At 41.7% G+C, this 15,031-nt stretch overlaps 1 protein-coding gene and 1 long non-coding RNA gene across 2 annotated transcripts; both read left to right on the plus strand.

Annotated features, from left to right (window-relative positions):
• Window positions 1-880: 880 nt before the first annotated feature.
• kcnv2b (potassium channel, subfamily V, member 2b) lies at window positions 881-8,820 on the plus strand. The gene is made up of 2 exons (XM_056279739.1): window positions 881-2,215; window positions 8,554-8,820. The coding sequence occupies exons 1-2, from the start codon at window positions 881-883 to the stop codon at window positions 8,818-8,820; spliced, it is 1,602 nt and encodes a 533-aa protein (XP_056135714.1).
• Window positions 8,821-11,267: 2,447 nt separating this feature from the next.
• On the plus strand, window positions 11,268-14,965 carry LOC130124072 (uncharacterized). Its single transcript, XR_008811359.1, has 3 exons — window positions 11,268-11,372; window positions 12,093-12,191; window positions 14,926-14,965. It is a non-coding gene; the product is annotated as an uncharacterized LOC130124072 (long non-coding RNA).
• The last annotated feature ends 66 nt before the right edge of the window (window positions 14,966-15,031 follow it).

The following is a 15,031-nucleotide window of genomic DNA, read 5'->3' on the forward strand; positions in this document are numbered from 1 at the left end:
CACCTTTTTAAAGCACTGCAGTTTTTAAGTGAAGATACTGGTTACACAGCATGTAAGAAATGATAAGTTTAAAACTGAACCATCTATCTGGTTTTAATGCTGGTGGCCTTCAGTCACACATCTACAAAACTCTCCTGCACCTGCCCCCCCCCCCCAAATAGGAAGTAGGCTAATACTTAAAACCTTTATCCTCTTTTATGTATTCACCACCTCTTTGTTCTCCTTTACCATTTGGGATGTCAGTTCCTTCCAAACATATAAGGTGAGGAACTCATCATCAGAATTGTTTGCCATTGAAACAAAAGTTACACCATATTTTCAGATAACCCAAACAAAAATGATTTTCACTTTTCTCAGTTTGCTCAAAGAACAAAAAAACAAAACAACATATGTACCATTATTTTGTAGTTGATGTTGTTTTGCAATCACTACCCCCCAATATGACTTTCTTAGAATAATTTATAGGGATTGCCCGTAGATTAATGACTACAGGCACAGTGCCTAAGCATTTATAGATGCACGTGAGGATAAAAATATCAACTGTTGTGTGGGTCTCTAAAACACCTGAAATAAGCTGTTACATATTTTGGTGAGAATGAGATGTGTGCTGCAAGTAAATGCCTTGTACTATCTCAAAGATTTAAATAAAGAAGTCGAGCACATGAGGCACATTCATTGAGACGTCACATCAGCTAGAGAGCTTGGCAAGGGATAATGGTATTTAGATGTCCTGTAAGCACGGATCCTCTCAGTCAGCAACATTAATGGGGCCATGAGGCATCCTGCTCATGTCCTCCATGCTTAAGCAAAGGGGGTATTAGACTGCAGTAATGCTGTCAGATCTGAACATGCTTTCTGCTGTGTAGCCTTGGGTGCTAACATGGGGAGCACCAGCAAGATGCTCAACCTTTTGAATAGGAGGCAGAGCCTATTCCCCAACTACAAAGTTGCTGGGTCAGATACTAACAGAAGACCCTCAGAGGAGAGCATCCTTCCATTCGCCAAGGAAAGCTGTGTTAAAACATGGAACTCTATGCAGGAGCTGAGCAGGGACATCTACGACATCTTTGATGAGGATGACGAAGAAGATGAGATTGCAATACCCACCCCTGCCAAGCAGGTTTCACCTTCCAAGAAAAACTACATGATCAATATAAATGTAGGGGGAAAGCCCTATCAGATTGCCTACAGGATGGCTGCCAAGTACCCTAAGACCAGAATAGGGAGACTTGCCACCTACACGGACCACAACATGAAATTGGACTTGTGTGATGACTACACAGTGACAAACAATGAGTACTTTTTCGACAGGGACCCAGATGTCTTCCACAGCATCTTCAACTTCTATCGGACTGGAGTACTATGGATCAAGGACGAGCTGTGTCCCCGCAACTTCCTGGAGGAGATCAACTACTGGGGGGTGAGAATCAAGAACACCAACCGCTGCTGCCGCATCTCTTTTGAGGAGAGGCAGGACGAGCTGAATGAGCAGCTGAAGATCCAGAGGGAGCTGGAGGCTGAGGTGGAGATCGAGGAGAATGAGGAGCTCTTCCAGGGCATGTTTATGGGCAAGAGGCGCCGGGTCATCTGGAACCTGATGGAGAAGCCCTTCTCCTCAATCCTGGCCAAGCTGATGGCAGTGGCCTCCAGTCTGTTTGTCCTGATCTCCCTGGTGGCCATGACTCTAAACACAGTGCAGGAGATGCAGTACAAAACAGCTGCAGGTCAACTCAGTGGGAAGACCTACTGTGAGTATGTGGAGTCCACGTGCATCGCTTTCTTTACTGTGGAATATCTGTTACGCCTGGTGTCCACACCTGATCTCAAATCCTTCAGCCAGAGTATGCTCAACACAGTGGACCTGATTGCTATTTTACCCCAGTATGTGCAGCTCATTGTGGAGTTCTTTGATAATGAGGAGAACTACATGAAGCACGAGGCAGATATGCAAGCTGTGGGACAGGTGGGCAAGCTCGGGCAAGTGCTGCGAATCATGAGACTGATGCGCATCTTTCGTATCTTGAAGCTGGCGCGCCATTCAACAGGTCTGCGGGCTTTTGGCTTCACCCTGCGTCAGTGTTACCAGCAAGTGGGCTGCCTCTTCCTCTTCATCGCCATGGGCATCTTCAGCTTCTCTGCAATGGTTTACACTGTGGAACATGACATGCCGCAAACCAACTTCACCAGCATCCCTCATGCATGGTGGTGGGCAGCTGTAAGTAAATCAGTAAACCTGTTTGGCTTTGGGATTGTATCTATCCATCTATCTATCTATCTATCTATCTATCTATCTATCTATCTATCTATCTATCTATCTATCTATCTATCTATCTATCTATCGTGCTTTCAAACAGTTCAGTCATAAAATCCTTTTACTAAGTATATAGTAGCCTGTGTGATATTTATATCATCTTTCTTTGATATTTGTTAACTGACCTTTTTATACCACTGAAACAGAAGTTATTCTTCTAATTTAGACAATACAGTGTATGTGTATAGGTTGAATTTTAAAAGAGACACTATCTCATGACATTTGTTCATTGAAACTTTAACTTATTCTCTCTTAAATCAACCTTTAAGAACCTAATATGCATAATCTTGGACTAAATGAGTTTTAGGCAAAATGGTGGCACAGTGGTTTGTGCGGTCACCTCCCAGCAAGAAGGTTCTGGGTTCGAGCCCCGGGGTAGTCCAACCTTAGGGGTTGTCCCGGGTTGTCTTCTGTGTGGAGTTTGTATATTCTCCCTGTGTGTGTGTATGTCGGCCCTGTGTGATAGCCTGGCAGCCTGTCCAGGGTGTCTCGCTGCCCAATGACTGCTGGGATAGGTTCCAGCATCCCTGAGAGCAGGATAAGTGGTTCGGGTAATGGATGGATAAATTGGTTTTATATGTGTAGAGTTTCAAATAAGAGAATTGCAGATACAAAAATAAGAAACAAGATTTTGATCAATTTCTTATACCCATGCAACTAAAAAAAGGCTTAGATAAGCAACAAAAAAAAGAAGGTAAAAATGTTAAAAAGGCAAAAAAATAATAATATATATATAAGAGAAGGAGAGGAAGGCTAACACAAAGAGCTCGGAGCTGTTGAATTAGCCAAAAACATATACATCTTTATTTTTCTTCTGTAATGTGCCTCATGGTAAGTTGTAAATTATAATTTACCTGTTAAGCAAATGCATTAATGAAACGCTGTCATTCAACCCAAGTACATCAATTACAGACTTAAGTCACAGAGGTTGGTAATCTATTCATGTGCTAAGAGCCTTGTTGTTTCAGTTAGTTCAACACTTTATCCAAGAATGGTTCTTCAAGTCCTTGATGCCATAACAGCAGATTAGCGGTGGCTAACCATGTGCCATGGAGAGCCATGTGTATACAGGTTTTCATTCCAACCCGACTCCACACCAGGTGGTTTCACTGATACGTTCTTCCTCTTTGGTTGAAGGGTTGCTAATCAGTGAAATCTCCTGGTGTGGAGTCCATCTGGAATGAAAACCTGCATACACATGGCTCTCCATGGCACATGGTTAGCTACCCCTGCAGTACATTAATCTATAAGAATAGTTGGAAAACAACAACAACAACAATCAACAAACCAAAAACCAACCAACCAACAAACAAAAGTGGTCATCTCCATTTCTGGCTATGCCACCTCTCATCCTGCCCCCCCCCCCGCTCTCAGAACCAGATATCCTTACAAATATGCCAGCCCTTTGTTACTGAATGGGTAGAGAAAGGCACTCATCTTGACTTTCGGGTTGAGCTTAATAAATAATGTTTTGTTTTGTTTTTTGGTAATAGACATGGTTCTCCTCACTATGTTTTTTAGAGCATGACAGTAACATTACCAAAGTTAGACATTTAGTGGATACTGACCGCTTACAATAAGTATATAAGGGACAAATGTGTGTCCGCGTGTCCTCATAAATCTAATACGGGAGATTGTACAGACATATTCATGCCCATACAATCTCAAATCCTCAGTGTATGCTTTGGCTCAGAGGCATGCAAAACAAATGAATTAAAACCCACTTTTACTCAACTAATGTTTATTCGGCACCCTGCTCATCACATTCATCATAAATGTTTTAATTCCATCCTAATTCTGTTATCCTCTTTCAATATTCTACTCTGTAAATTGTGTAAACACAAAATCCATTGCATGATGTCCATCTTGGGAGAGAGATCCCTCCTCTGTTGTTCTCCCTGAGGTTTCTTCCTATTTTTTTCTCCCTGTTAAAGTTTTTTTTTTTTTAGGGAGCTGTTCCTTATCCAATGCGAGGGGGGGGGTCTAAGGACAGGATGTTGTGTTGCTGTAAAGCCCCTTGATGCAAATTTGCAATTTGTGATATTGGGCTATACAAATAAAATTGACTTGACTTGACTATTTCAAGATAGCTCAAGTCAAGTCAAATTATTTTGTAAGGACTTCAACAGAAATCTATGCTCTATAATTTCATTGGCAGAACGGTGCTTGGTAAATTCATTGAGACAGAAAGTGACCCGCCATTCAGTACAGGTTGTGAGGCACAACATCCTGTCCTTAGACCTTCGCAGTTCTGAAAGTTAAGTTGTACAACTTAACTTTCAGAATGTCTATGCAGGGCAAGGTAGCATAGCGGTCTATTCCGTTGCCTACCACATGGGGATTGCTGGTTCGAATCCCTGTGTTACCTCCGGCTTGGTCAGACGTCCCTACAGACAGAATTGGCCATGTCTGCGGGTGGGAAGCTGAATGAGGGTATGTGTCCTGGTCGCTGCACTAGCGCCTCCTCTGGTTGGTCGGTGCGCCTGTTTTGGGGGGGGGGGGACTGGGGGAATAGCGTGATCTGCCCGCATGCTACGTCCCCCTGGTGAAACTCCTCACTGTCAGGTGAAAAGAAGTGGCTGGTGACTCCACATGTATTGGAGGAGGCATGTGGTAGTCTGCAGTCCTCCCCGGATTGGCAGAGGTGGTGGATCAGCGATCGGGACGGTTCGGAAGAGTGGGGTAATTGGCCATGTGCAATTGCGAAGAAAAAGGGGGCAAAAAAAAAAGGTCTGTCTGTGCAATGTTTATGTATTATTGTTATTATTTTTATTTAATTTATGCCTTTGGGTTGTATGTATGAGAATCAGGGAATAAGCCGAAAGAAGAAGAAGATACAAAGATGGGTTATATTTTGATATGAATAAAATAGCTCTGTGATGGCCTGGTGGCCTGTCCAGGGTGTCTCCCCGCCTGCTGCCCAATGACTGCTGGGATAGGCTCCAACATCCCCACGACCCGATAAGCGGTTTGGATAATGGATGGATGGATGGATAGACTTCATCAGAATACACTTTGCAGAACAGGAAAGAAAATGTAGGGTCAAAATAACAAACGCTGGTTATGTGAGGGCCCATGTGTAAGCCCCCCACCCCACCCCACCCCACCCCCCATAAAAAAAAATCCCTTGCCAAGAGAGTCCTGCAGAAACCTTGACCTCAAAAACCCTTGGTGCCGACCTGGAAAGATCCTAAAGCCCCTGTGTATGACCTAGAGTAGACTATGATGCTAATGGCCTGGACATGTAATACAGCCTATCTTGATACTAAACAAGGTTGATTCAATAGATAATTCAAAGCAAACAATACCTGGCTGTTTATGCAGCCATTACACTAGATTGAAATCTCAGAATGGCTGTTTAAGTTACAGCGCTGAGATAATCAAATGTGTTGATAGAAAAGTAGTCACCAAGTCTTTTGAGGCTATGAGGGATTTTAACTTCCAACGATTGTGGTAACGATTAGATTAATAATTAAAGATGAGTGATTATGATTAAAGTTATAGTTAGACTTCTAATGGAATATTCTAATGGAAAGATTGATCACACCTGAACTTTAAGGTGTGTTCACACCTTATCTGTGAGTAGCCACATGTACTGGTTGGCTAAAATAAATCATATATGCTTGCAACTGTTCGCAGTTTTGCAGTAGTTATGTTAATGCTAATATACACTCACCGGCCACTTTATTAGGTACACCTTGCTAGTACCGGGTTGGACCCCCTTTTGCCTTCAGAACTGCCTTAATCCTTCGTGGCATAGATTCAACAAGGTACTGGAAACATTCCTCAGAGAGTTTGGTCCATATTGACATGATAGCAACACGCAGTTGCTGCAGATTTGTCGGCTGCACATCCATGACGCGAATCTCCTGGTCCACCACACCCCAAAGGTGCTCTATTGGATTGAGATCTGGTGACTGTGGAGGCCATTTGAGCACAGTGAACTCATTGTCATGTTCAAGAAACCAGTCTGAGATGATTCGAGCTTTATGACATGGCGCGTTATCCTGCTGGAAGTAGCCATCAGAAGATGGGAACACTGTGGTCATAAAGGGATGGACATGGTCAGCAACAATACTCAGGTAGGCTGTGGCGTTGACACGATGCTCAATTGGTACTAAGGGGCCCAAAGTGTGCCAAGAAAATATCCCCCACACCATTACACCACCAGCCTGAACCGTTGATACAAGGCAGGATGGATCCATGCTTTCATGTTGTTGACGCCAAAATTCTGACCCTACCATCCGAATGTCGCAGCAGAAATCGAGACTCATCAGACCAGGCAACGTTTTTCCAATCTTCTATTGTCCAATTTTGGTGAGCCTGTGCGAATTGTAGCCTCAGTTTCCTGTTCTTAGCTGACAGGAGTGGCACCCGGTGTGGTCTTCTGCTGCTGTAGCCCATCTGCCTCAAGGTTCGACGTGTTGTGCGTTCAGAGATGCTCTTCTGCATACCTCGGTTGTAATGAGTGGTTATTTGAGTTACTGTTGCCTTTCTATCAGCTCGAACCAGTCTGGCCATTCTCCTCTGACCTCTGGCATCAACAAGGCATTTTCGCCCACAGAACTGCCGCTCACTGGATATTTTCTCTTTTTCGGACCATTCTCTGTAAACCCTAGAGATGGTTGTGCGTGAAAATCCCAGTAGATCAGCAGTTTCTGAAATACTCAGACCAGCCCGTCTGGCACCAACAACCATGCCACGTTCAAAGTCACTTAAATCACCTTTCTTCCCCATTCTGATGCTCGGTTTGAACTGCAGCAGATCGTCTTGACCATGTCTACATGCCTAAATGCATTGAGTTGCTGCCATGTGATTGGCTGATTAGAAATTTGCGTTAACGAGCAGTTGGACAGGTGTGCCTAATAAAGTGGCTGGTGAGTGTATATCTCCACAACTATCACACGACACCAGCTGTGATGGACAGGCCATGTAATCCGTATGCCAAACTGCCGTTTCCCGAAACCGACCCTCTATGGCCAACTTAGCGAGGGGAAGTGCACTTAAGGGGGACAAGTTCATATTCCACCTGAGGAAATTCCACTTCAACCTCAGCAACTAGGAAGCGATGGCCTGTGACAGGAACCTTTGGAGAAGGATGATCTATGAAGGCACAGTGCAACAGAAGAAGGACCTCCATTATGCCATGGAAGCAAAAAGGCAGTGCAGCAAGGAGAGCTCCACCACCAAAACTACTCCTCCACCTACGACTACCACATCTGTGACACACAACTGCCTACAATGCAACGCACTGTGGATCCAGGATCGGCCTCTATGAAGACCCACAAATAATCCACTTCACCAACAGAACAATCATACTCGACCACGAGTGATCGCAGATGATGATGATGATAATGATGATGATGATGATGATGATGCATATATTTGAGATCAAGCGGGCATGTACGAGAGAGTTACAAAGGGCTTTTGGGTTTCTGTGGAAGTGTTGCCCTTTTCTGATCTGACTTAGACTTTGAATTGGGTGGTATATAACTTTCCTTCTCTTCCGCCTTAAGATATACCTGTCACCTTTCAATTTTTTTCCAATATTTTTGAATACTTTTTTTTTTTGCTTCTTGCACAACTAGTAAATCAGTCCTGTGGTTAAAATCAACCACTTCTCACCTGGATGATTCTTCTTCTGCCAGGGACTTAGCTCTCCGTATGGAGTTTGCCTCTGTTTGCTATGAAGTAAAACTATCAGGTAACCTGTAGTGCGAACTTAAAGACAGGTTCATACAATGAAAGCTGTTATTGGTTTCTCCGGACTCACAAATTAAATATTCCTTTAGAAATGAGATGCCTTATGTCCCATCGGGAATAAAGGGGAGTAAGTAAGATGGAGATAAGGATGTATTCACTGCTAAAACAAGTATTTCTAGCAACCATACCAACATTTTGATGCAACTCATTTAGATGAATAGGGGGAAGATGGTGTTAACCAGTGCGACCTGTGAGTGTGTGTGTGTGTGTGTGTGTGTGTGTGTGTGTGTGTGTGTGTGTGTGTGTGTGTGTGTGTGTGTGTGTGTGTGTGTGTGTGTGTGTGTTTACACACTTGTGAGAGGACGTGAGAACACTGTTGGAACACTAGGGTAGTTGCATCAAACAGAGTTAATGGCAGTTTATCAAGAGGAGCTGAAATACCCCTGAGGCAAAGACAGGATTGAGTTGCATGGTAAAAGTGAGGAATATTAAAGGAGATTTCCACTGAAAATGACTCACGTTCTCCTTGCTCCCCTCAGGTCAGCATCTCCACGGTGGGCTACGGAGACGTCTACCCAGAGACGATACTAGGTCGTCTCTTCGCTTTCATATGCATCTCGTTTGGGATCATCCTCAATGGCCTGCCCATATCCATCCTTTTCAACAAATTCTCAGACTATTACTCTAAACTCAAGTCCAATGAATACACAGCTAATATGAAAAAACGTGGGAAGGTAAGATTTGTCAAGAGGACGGCGAGAAAATTCGACCTTTGTTTTGGAAACAGCACTTCTCACTCACACTGATTTAGATTTTAGGGGATTTTTTTAATAGCATTCTTTACTTGAAAATGTTGTAAAAAGAATTAATTTGATATATTTTTTTCTAATGGTTACACTGCAGTATAACTGTTTTGCCTCTGTACAGAAAGGGAGAAGGGAATGAAATAACGTACATTTTGCACTCATGGAATTTGTGGCATTAAAAATTTGAAAGGAATTTGAATACATGCAAATAAATTTTAAAAAAAATCTGTTTTTAACATGGTAGTAAGTCCACTTTTCACAAATGAAAGGTACAAAATATTGTAGCGAATTCGGGGGACAACGCAACCACAAGAACAGCCGCAGCCGGGAAGCGAACCTGTATCGCCCGCACCGCAGGAGACATCGCTAACCGCTAGACTAAATTAGTGGTTCTCAAACTTTTTGGGGTCCAGGACCCCCTGGGTATTTTTTATCTACCCTGAGGACCCCTCCACCTGATCTTGGGGGAGGGGGGTTGCAATTTGATAGAAACAGTAGAAACTGCATTTTAAATTGCATTATAGCATTTATTCACTCTTTGGGGCAAAAATAAGAGCTTTCAGTTGTAACTTAGATATAGTTAACAAAACAGAATTCTTATGCAGTAACTTTTAACAATGCAAACGGGAGCGAGATCTCTTATTAAAATACAATAAATTACACTTGTGAAACAGATGTAATTAGAGAAAAAAGTCATGTTACCCTTTATAGTTTAGGTAGATGAAGGTCTCAGTCACATTTGAGTAAAATAATCCTATTTCTATAAATGTCATAGGATCTTTTTTTAAAAGATATTTTATTTTCACGGACCCCTTGCAATTACACCACGGACCACTAGGGGACCGCGGACCCCGGTTGAGAAACACTGGACTAAAGGATCAGATCCGCCAGCGGCCGGCCAGCGTGTCTACTAATCCATGCACGTTACACTACTACCCCCCCCCCCTTCGGGAACGCTTCAGCATATCAGCTCCTTCACGCCTCAGGGCGCATACGCTTCCGACGGCCTTACGGTCGCCCCATCCCACTTCTGACACCAATGTAACCGATTATATTCTTGCCCGGTGCGGGATTCGATCTGACGTGTACTGCACCACAAGGCGACATCACTAACCGTTCGGCTAAAGGGTCAGACCCGCCAGCCGGCGGCCAGCGTGTCCACTAATCCATGCACGTTACAATATTTCACAACTGGAAATTAAAAAGAAAGATCTTCCTACAGATAATGCAGCCCTGTGCTTCAGCTAATAGGCAAATGAGGAAAAGTGTTAATGTTCTGTTTTATTATGCTTTCTGTTTTTAATAATTTATTTCTTTTTGTATTTGTTTTATGCTTTTCTTAGAATGGTTTGATATGCCAAATATGTTTACAGATTAATCGTTCATGCTGAATATGAACTGCAGTAGATCTGGATTTTGACTGGCTTTTACCATTAGTCTTTTCCCCCAAAAGAATGAAATAGCCTTTGATTAACGATAAACACAAATTTTTACAAAAGGTTGACATTTTCCATATTGTACCATAGGGTTATAGGTTTTTTTTTTACTCAGGCATGCTAAATTTTGAACGTCACAGTACTCCAGGACAACAATGTAGCCCCTAAAATCACTCGATTTCGACAAAGACCTCACTTCCAATATTCAGCTGTGATTTCTATCTACATCTATGGAACATGGTCAACAAAAGGATAGCCAACTAAATCTCTAAACAGCTGTGGGCCTTTTCCTTTTCAAATATCTGCAAAAACACAAAAGTGAATCATTTATTACAATATGAAAATGTATAAATTTAAATAAATGCTCTACTGCCTTTGCAAAAGTCGTCATCATTGAATGAGTCCTGTAATACAGTCCAGGGTAATGGCACACGGATGGCGTCACGTCAGTGACCACGTGACGGACCGCTCAGCCGCTCAGATCGTTGCTGACATCTCCTGTGGGGCCTATGGTCGCTTCTCAGATGAACGAAAGCTCCCCGTTATATACTATGGCAAGTCATTTCAAATTATAATGACCCTTTTGATAGCAAAAATCTCATTTTCACTCGCTAGAATATCAATTTTTGACATTTGATATTTGACACAAGAAATCATTTCATTATTATTTATTCCACTCATGGTAATGCACAGCTTCAGACAGAAACAAGCAATTCATAATCAAACACAAATCAATTCATAATCAAACACAAAAAAATTGATTGCAGCAACTTATAAATCAGTTTTAAATAGTTAAAACACGAGTTGCTGATATCGGAAATTCAAATCTTGGCAATCTTTTATCTAGTTAGAATTGCAACTTTTACTCCGCTCATATAAATGACATGACTATTGCAGTCTTACGAAACACTAAAAAAAGAAATAACTAAGCACTACCTACCACATGGTGGCAGCAATGAGCCAAGTCAACTTTACGTGTTGACGTCACTGTTCTCCCACTTCGCTCAGCGCCGGTAAAGTCACCTCTGTTGTTTATTTGGCAGAGGGCGTACGCGACAGTGCATTGAAAGCTGTGAAACAATGGCCCCTCCGGTAGCCGTGTCTCCCCTGATCAAGGTTTGAAACTTTAAACGTGCATTTCATCGCACCAACCGTATTGCATGATGAAATTAGCCATGTTGTGATTTACAATTTTGACGGATTACCCGGCTAATGCTAACCAGCTAACGCCAGCTAGGCGATTACCGTCAGTTGTGTGTATGCGCAAACAGTCATGACGTTTGCTGTTAATGAGTTTATTGCAAGGACAAAACATTCGGCACATTTAATGTTTAAAGTGAAGTTATCGTTTTCATGTGCTAATTTCTTGTGAGGGGGGTTATTGAGATAACTCGTTGATTATGGAGGCTAAGTTATGTGGGACTTGCAAGTTGCACGCATTTTACATTAACAACAAAGCCAGCAAAACGCTTAACTAGTACTGACTTACATTGCTTTCTCCATTCCAGACAGCAAGGTACTCAGCTTTAATTGCTGGTATTATCTATGGTAAAAGGAGATATGGTGAGTTATCCGTTACTGTACCCATTCCTTTAGATTTGTCGTCGTACACGATGTGCTTTTAACTATTCAAAGCTGCTCGGCACTGAGGTCAACGCACACTCACTAAACATGGTAACAGTTGGGATTTCAGACTAGCATTATACCACTAAATTGCTATATGTGTATCAACGTGATATCGGAATAAAGGAACTTACTTAAAAACTGACAGCGTGTATATATAAAAAAAAACGTAGATTACCTTGAAACTGAACTCATCATTCAATAACCCCTCAGATGAACTGAAGCCAATTGCTGCTGAAGAGAGAAGGGTTGAGGAAGAAGAGAAAAAGATCCGGGAGGAGAAAGAACGTATTGCCAAGCAGCTAGCGGAAGGTACCGATTGCCCATATTCACAGGCATAGCGTCCGCTCTAACTTCCCCACTAGCACTTAAATTAAGTATTAAAAAATATTTTGTTACTTGCTAATAATACAGAAAGTGTGGCTGTATTGCCTACAAATAACTACACGTAACTAATCTATTTTTAAGTTAAAGATTCATTGATAGTTTTATATTAACAGCAGCCTATATCAAATGACTCCCGGTAATATGAAAGATCACTTGAGCTGCTGGTTGCATCTCACTTGCAGCTCATTTTTTACATTGTCCAGTCCGTCAGATGGCCACGCACCCGCGCTAAAAATCTGTAATCGAAGCTCACAAGTTAAGCGCTTCCTCTCCTCTGCAAGCTTAAATCTAGACTGTGTTCTCAGCTCCTGAGTTGTGAGCATGGTTTAATAGGGAGAGAGGTGCTGTCTTCAGGCTGGACAATGTAAATAATGAGTCAAGTGAGTTGAAAGTGAGGGCAAAGCTTTTCTCAAGTTAAAGGGAATTGTTAGACTGCGGTGTGGATTTTCAATGTGGTCAGCAGCATAAGCAGTCCTTTCACATTACAAGGAGTCATTTGATGCACCGGTGATATTGAAAATATTGCTTAGTGCAGCTTTAACATGATATACCTCTTCCAAAAATTATTAACTGGATCTGAGTTGTTATCAAGTTTGGGTTAACACACCGCACATTATTTTCATCTTGGCAGAAACTATGGACAATTAAAGTAGTTTTGTATTAAAAGGTTGAAAAGAAAAAATAAGCCTGTCTGCTTCTTAAAACTTCAGTCCTGATGATCATTGTTAACGTTTAACTTACTGATGCATATGGACTCTGTGGTGCCATCCATTTGAATTAAAGCAGATGCTGATACATCCGCACCTTCTCTACCGACAAAAAAACCCACGATGAATCTTTTAGCAACTGATATTGCATTGTCTGTTGGTAAAAGTCTCATCACAAGCTTGTTCTGCCATATCTTCTTGTTAGCATCTGTCTTAAAGGGTAATATAATACATGGTTTCAGCCTGTCTCTCCCCACTAAATATTTTAGTGGTGTGTAGATTGAAGTGAGTTAAGGGTGTGTGGGGATGTACCTCTGAAAGATTGTAATCTTTTAGTTTCTGCACACTGATGACAAAATTAAGAGACTGAATTTTTCATGAAATTGTCTTAGACACCATAATGTAGCTAAAGTGGCATATCGTGATATTCTTGTACGTCTTCCAACATAAAAAGGTGCAAGTCTGTTGACTGGCCTCTGAACTTGTTCAGTCTGTAGGCTTTTAAACTATTTTCACTTAAGATCAAGCTCTTACATTGTTCTGAAGCTCAATTGTCCAAGCTCTTCTGAAATTGTGGCAAACATATCATTGAAGTTGTCTGTAGCCATTTGCCAGCTTTGTCCATTAGGTTTGCTCTTTAAAGTACTGTGTCGGTGGCTTAACGAATGTCAGTACTGTAGGCCCTGCTCATTAAGAGACATACACTACCGTTCAAAAGTTTGGGATCACCCAAACAATTTTGTGTTTTCCATGAAAAGTCACACTTATTCACCACCATATGTTGTGAAATGAATAGAAAATAGAGTCAAGACATTGACAAGGTTAGAAATAATGATTTGTATTTGAAATAAGATTTTTTTTACATCAAACTTTGCTTTCGTCAAAGAATCCTCCATTTGCAGCAATTACAGCATTGCAGACCTTTGGCATTCTAGCTGTTAATTTGTTGAGGTAATCTGGAGAAATTGCACCCCACGCTTCCAGAAGCAGCTCCCACAAGTTGGATTGGTTGGATGGGCACTTCTTTGAGCAGATTGAGTTTCTGGAGCATCACATTTGTGGGGTCAATTAAACGCTCAAAATGGCCAGAAAAAGAGAACTTTCATCTGAAACTTGACAGTCTATTCTTGTTCTTAGAAATGAAGGCTATTCCATGCGAGAAATTGCTAAGAAATTGAAGATTTCCTACACCGGTGTGTACTACTCCCTTCAGAGGACAGCACAAACAGGCTCTAACCAGAGTAGAAAAAGAAGTGGGAGGCCGCGTTGCACAACTGAGCAAGAAGATAAGTACATTAGAGTCTCTAGTTTGAGAAACAGACGCCTCACAGGTCCCCAACTGGCATCTTCATTAAATAGTACCTGTTAGAGCCTGTTTGTGCTGTCCTCTGAAGGGATTAGTACACACCGGTGTAGGAAATCTTCAATTTCTTAGCAATTTCTCGCATGGAATAGCCTTCATTTCTAAGAACAAGAATAGACTGTCGAGTTTCAGATGAAAGTTCTCTTTTTCTGGCCATTTTGAGCGTTTAATTGACCCCACAAATGTGATGCTCCAGAAACTCAATCTGCTCAAAGAAGTGCCCATCCAACCAATCCAACTTGTGGGAGCTGCTTCTGGAAGCGTGGGGTGCAATTTCTCCAGATTACCTCAACAAATTAACAGCTAGAATGCCAAAGGTCTGCAATGCTGTAATTGCTGCAAATGGAGGATTCTTTGACGAAAGCAAAGTTTGATGTAAAAAAAATCTTATTTCAAATACAAATCATTATTTCTAACCTTGTCAATGTCTTGACTCTATTTTCTATTCATTTCACAACATATGGTGGTGAATAAGTGTGACTTTTCATGGAAAACACGAAATTGTTTGGGTAATCCCAAACTTTTGAACGGTAGTGTATGTATACATGAAGGCCTATATTCTCTAATCTAAATTGTCTTTCTCTTTTAGCAAATGAAGATACCATTCTGAAATAAAGCACTGGAGAGGAAACACTCTGTTGTGTGAAGATCCTGCATTCTTGTACAATTTTGTTTTCCTCACTTTAAAGAAATAT

Source organism: Lampris incognitus, chromosome 1 (assembly GCF_029633865.1).
Source record: "Lampris incognitus isolate fLamInc1 chromosome 1, fLamInc1.hap2, whole genome shotgun sequence".
Lineage (NCBI taxonomy): Eukaryota > Metazoa > Chordata > Actinopteri > Lampriformes > Lampridae > Lampris > Lampris incognitus.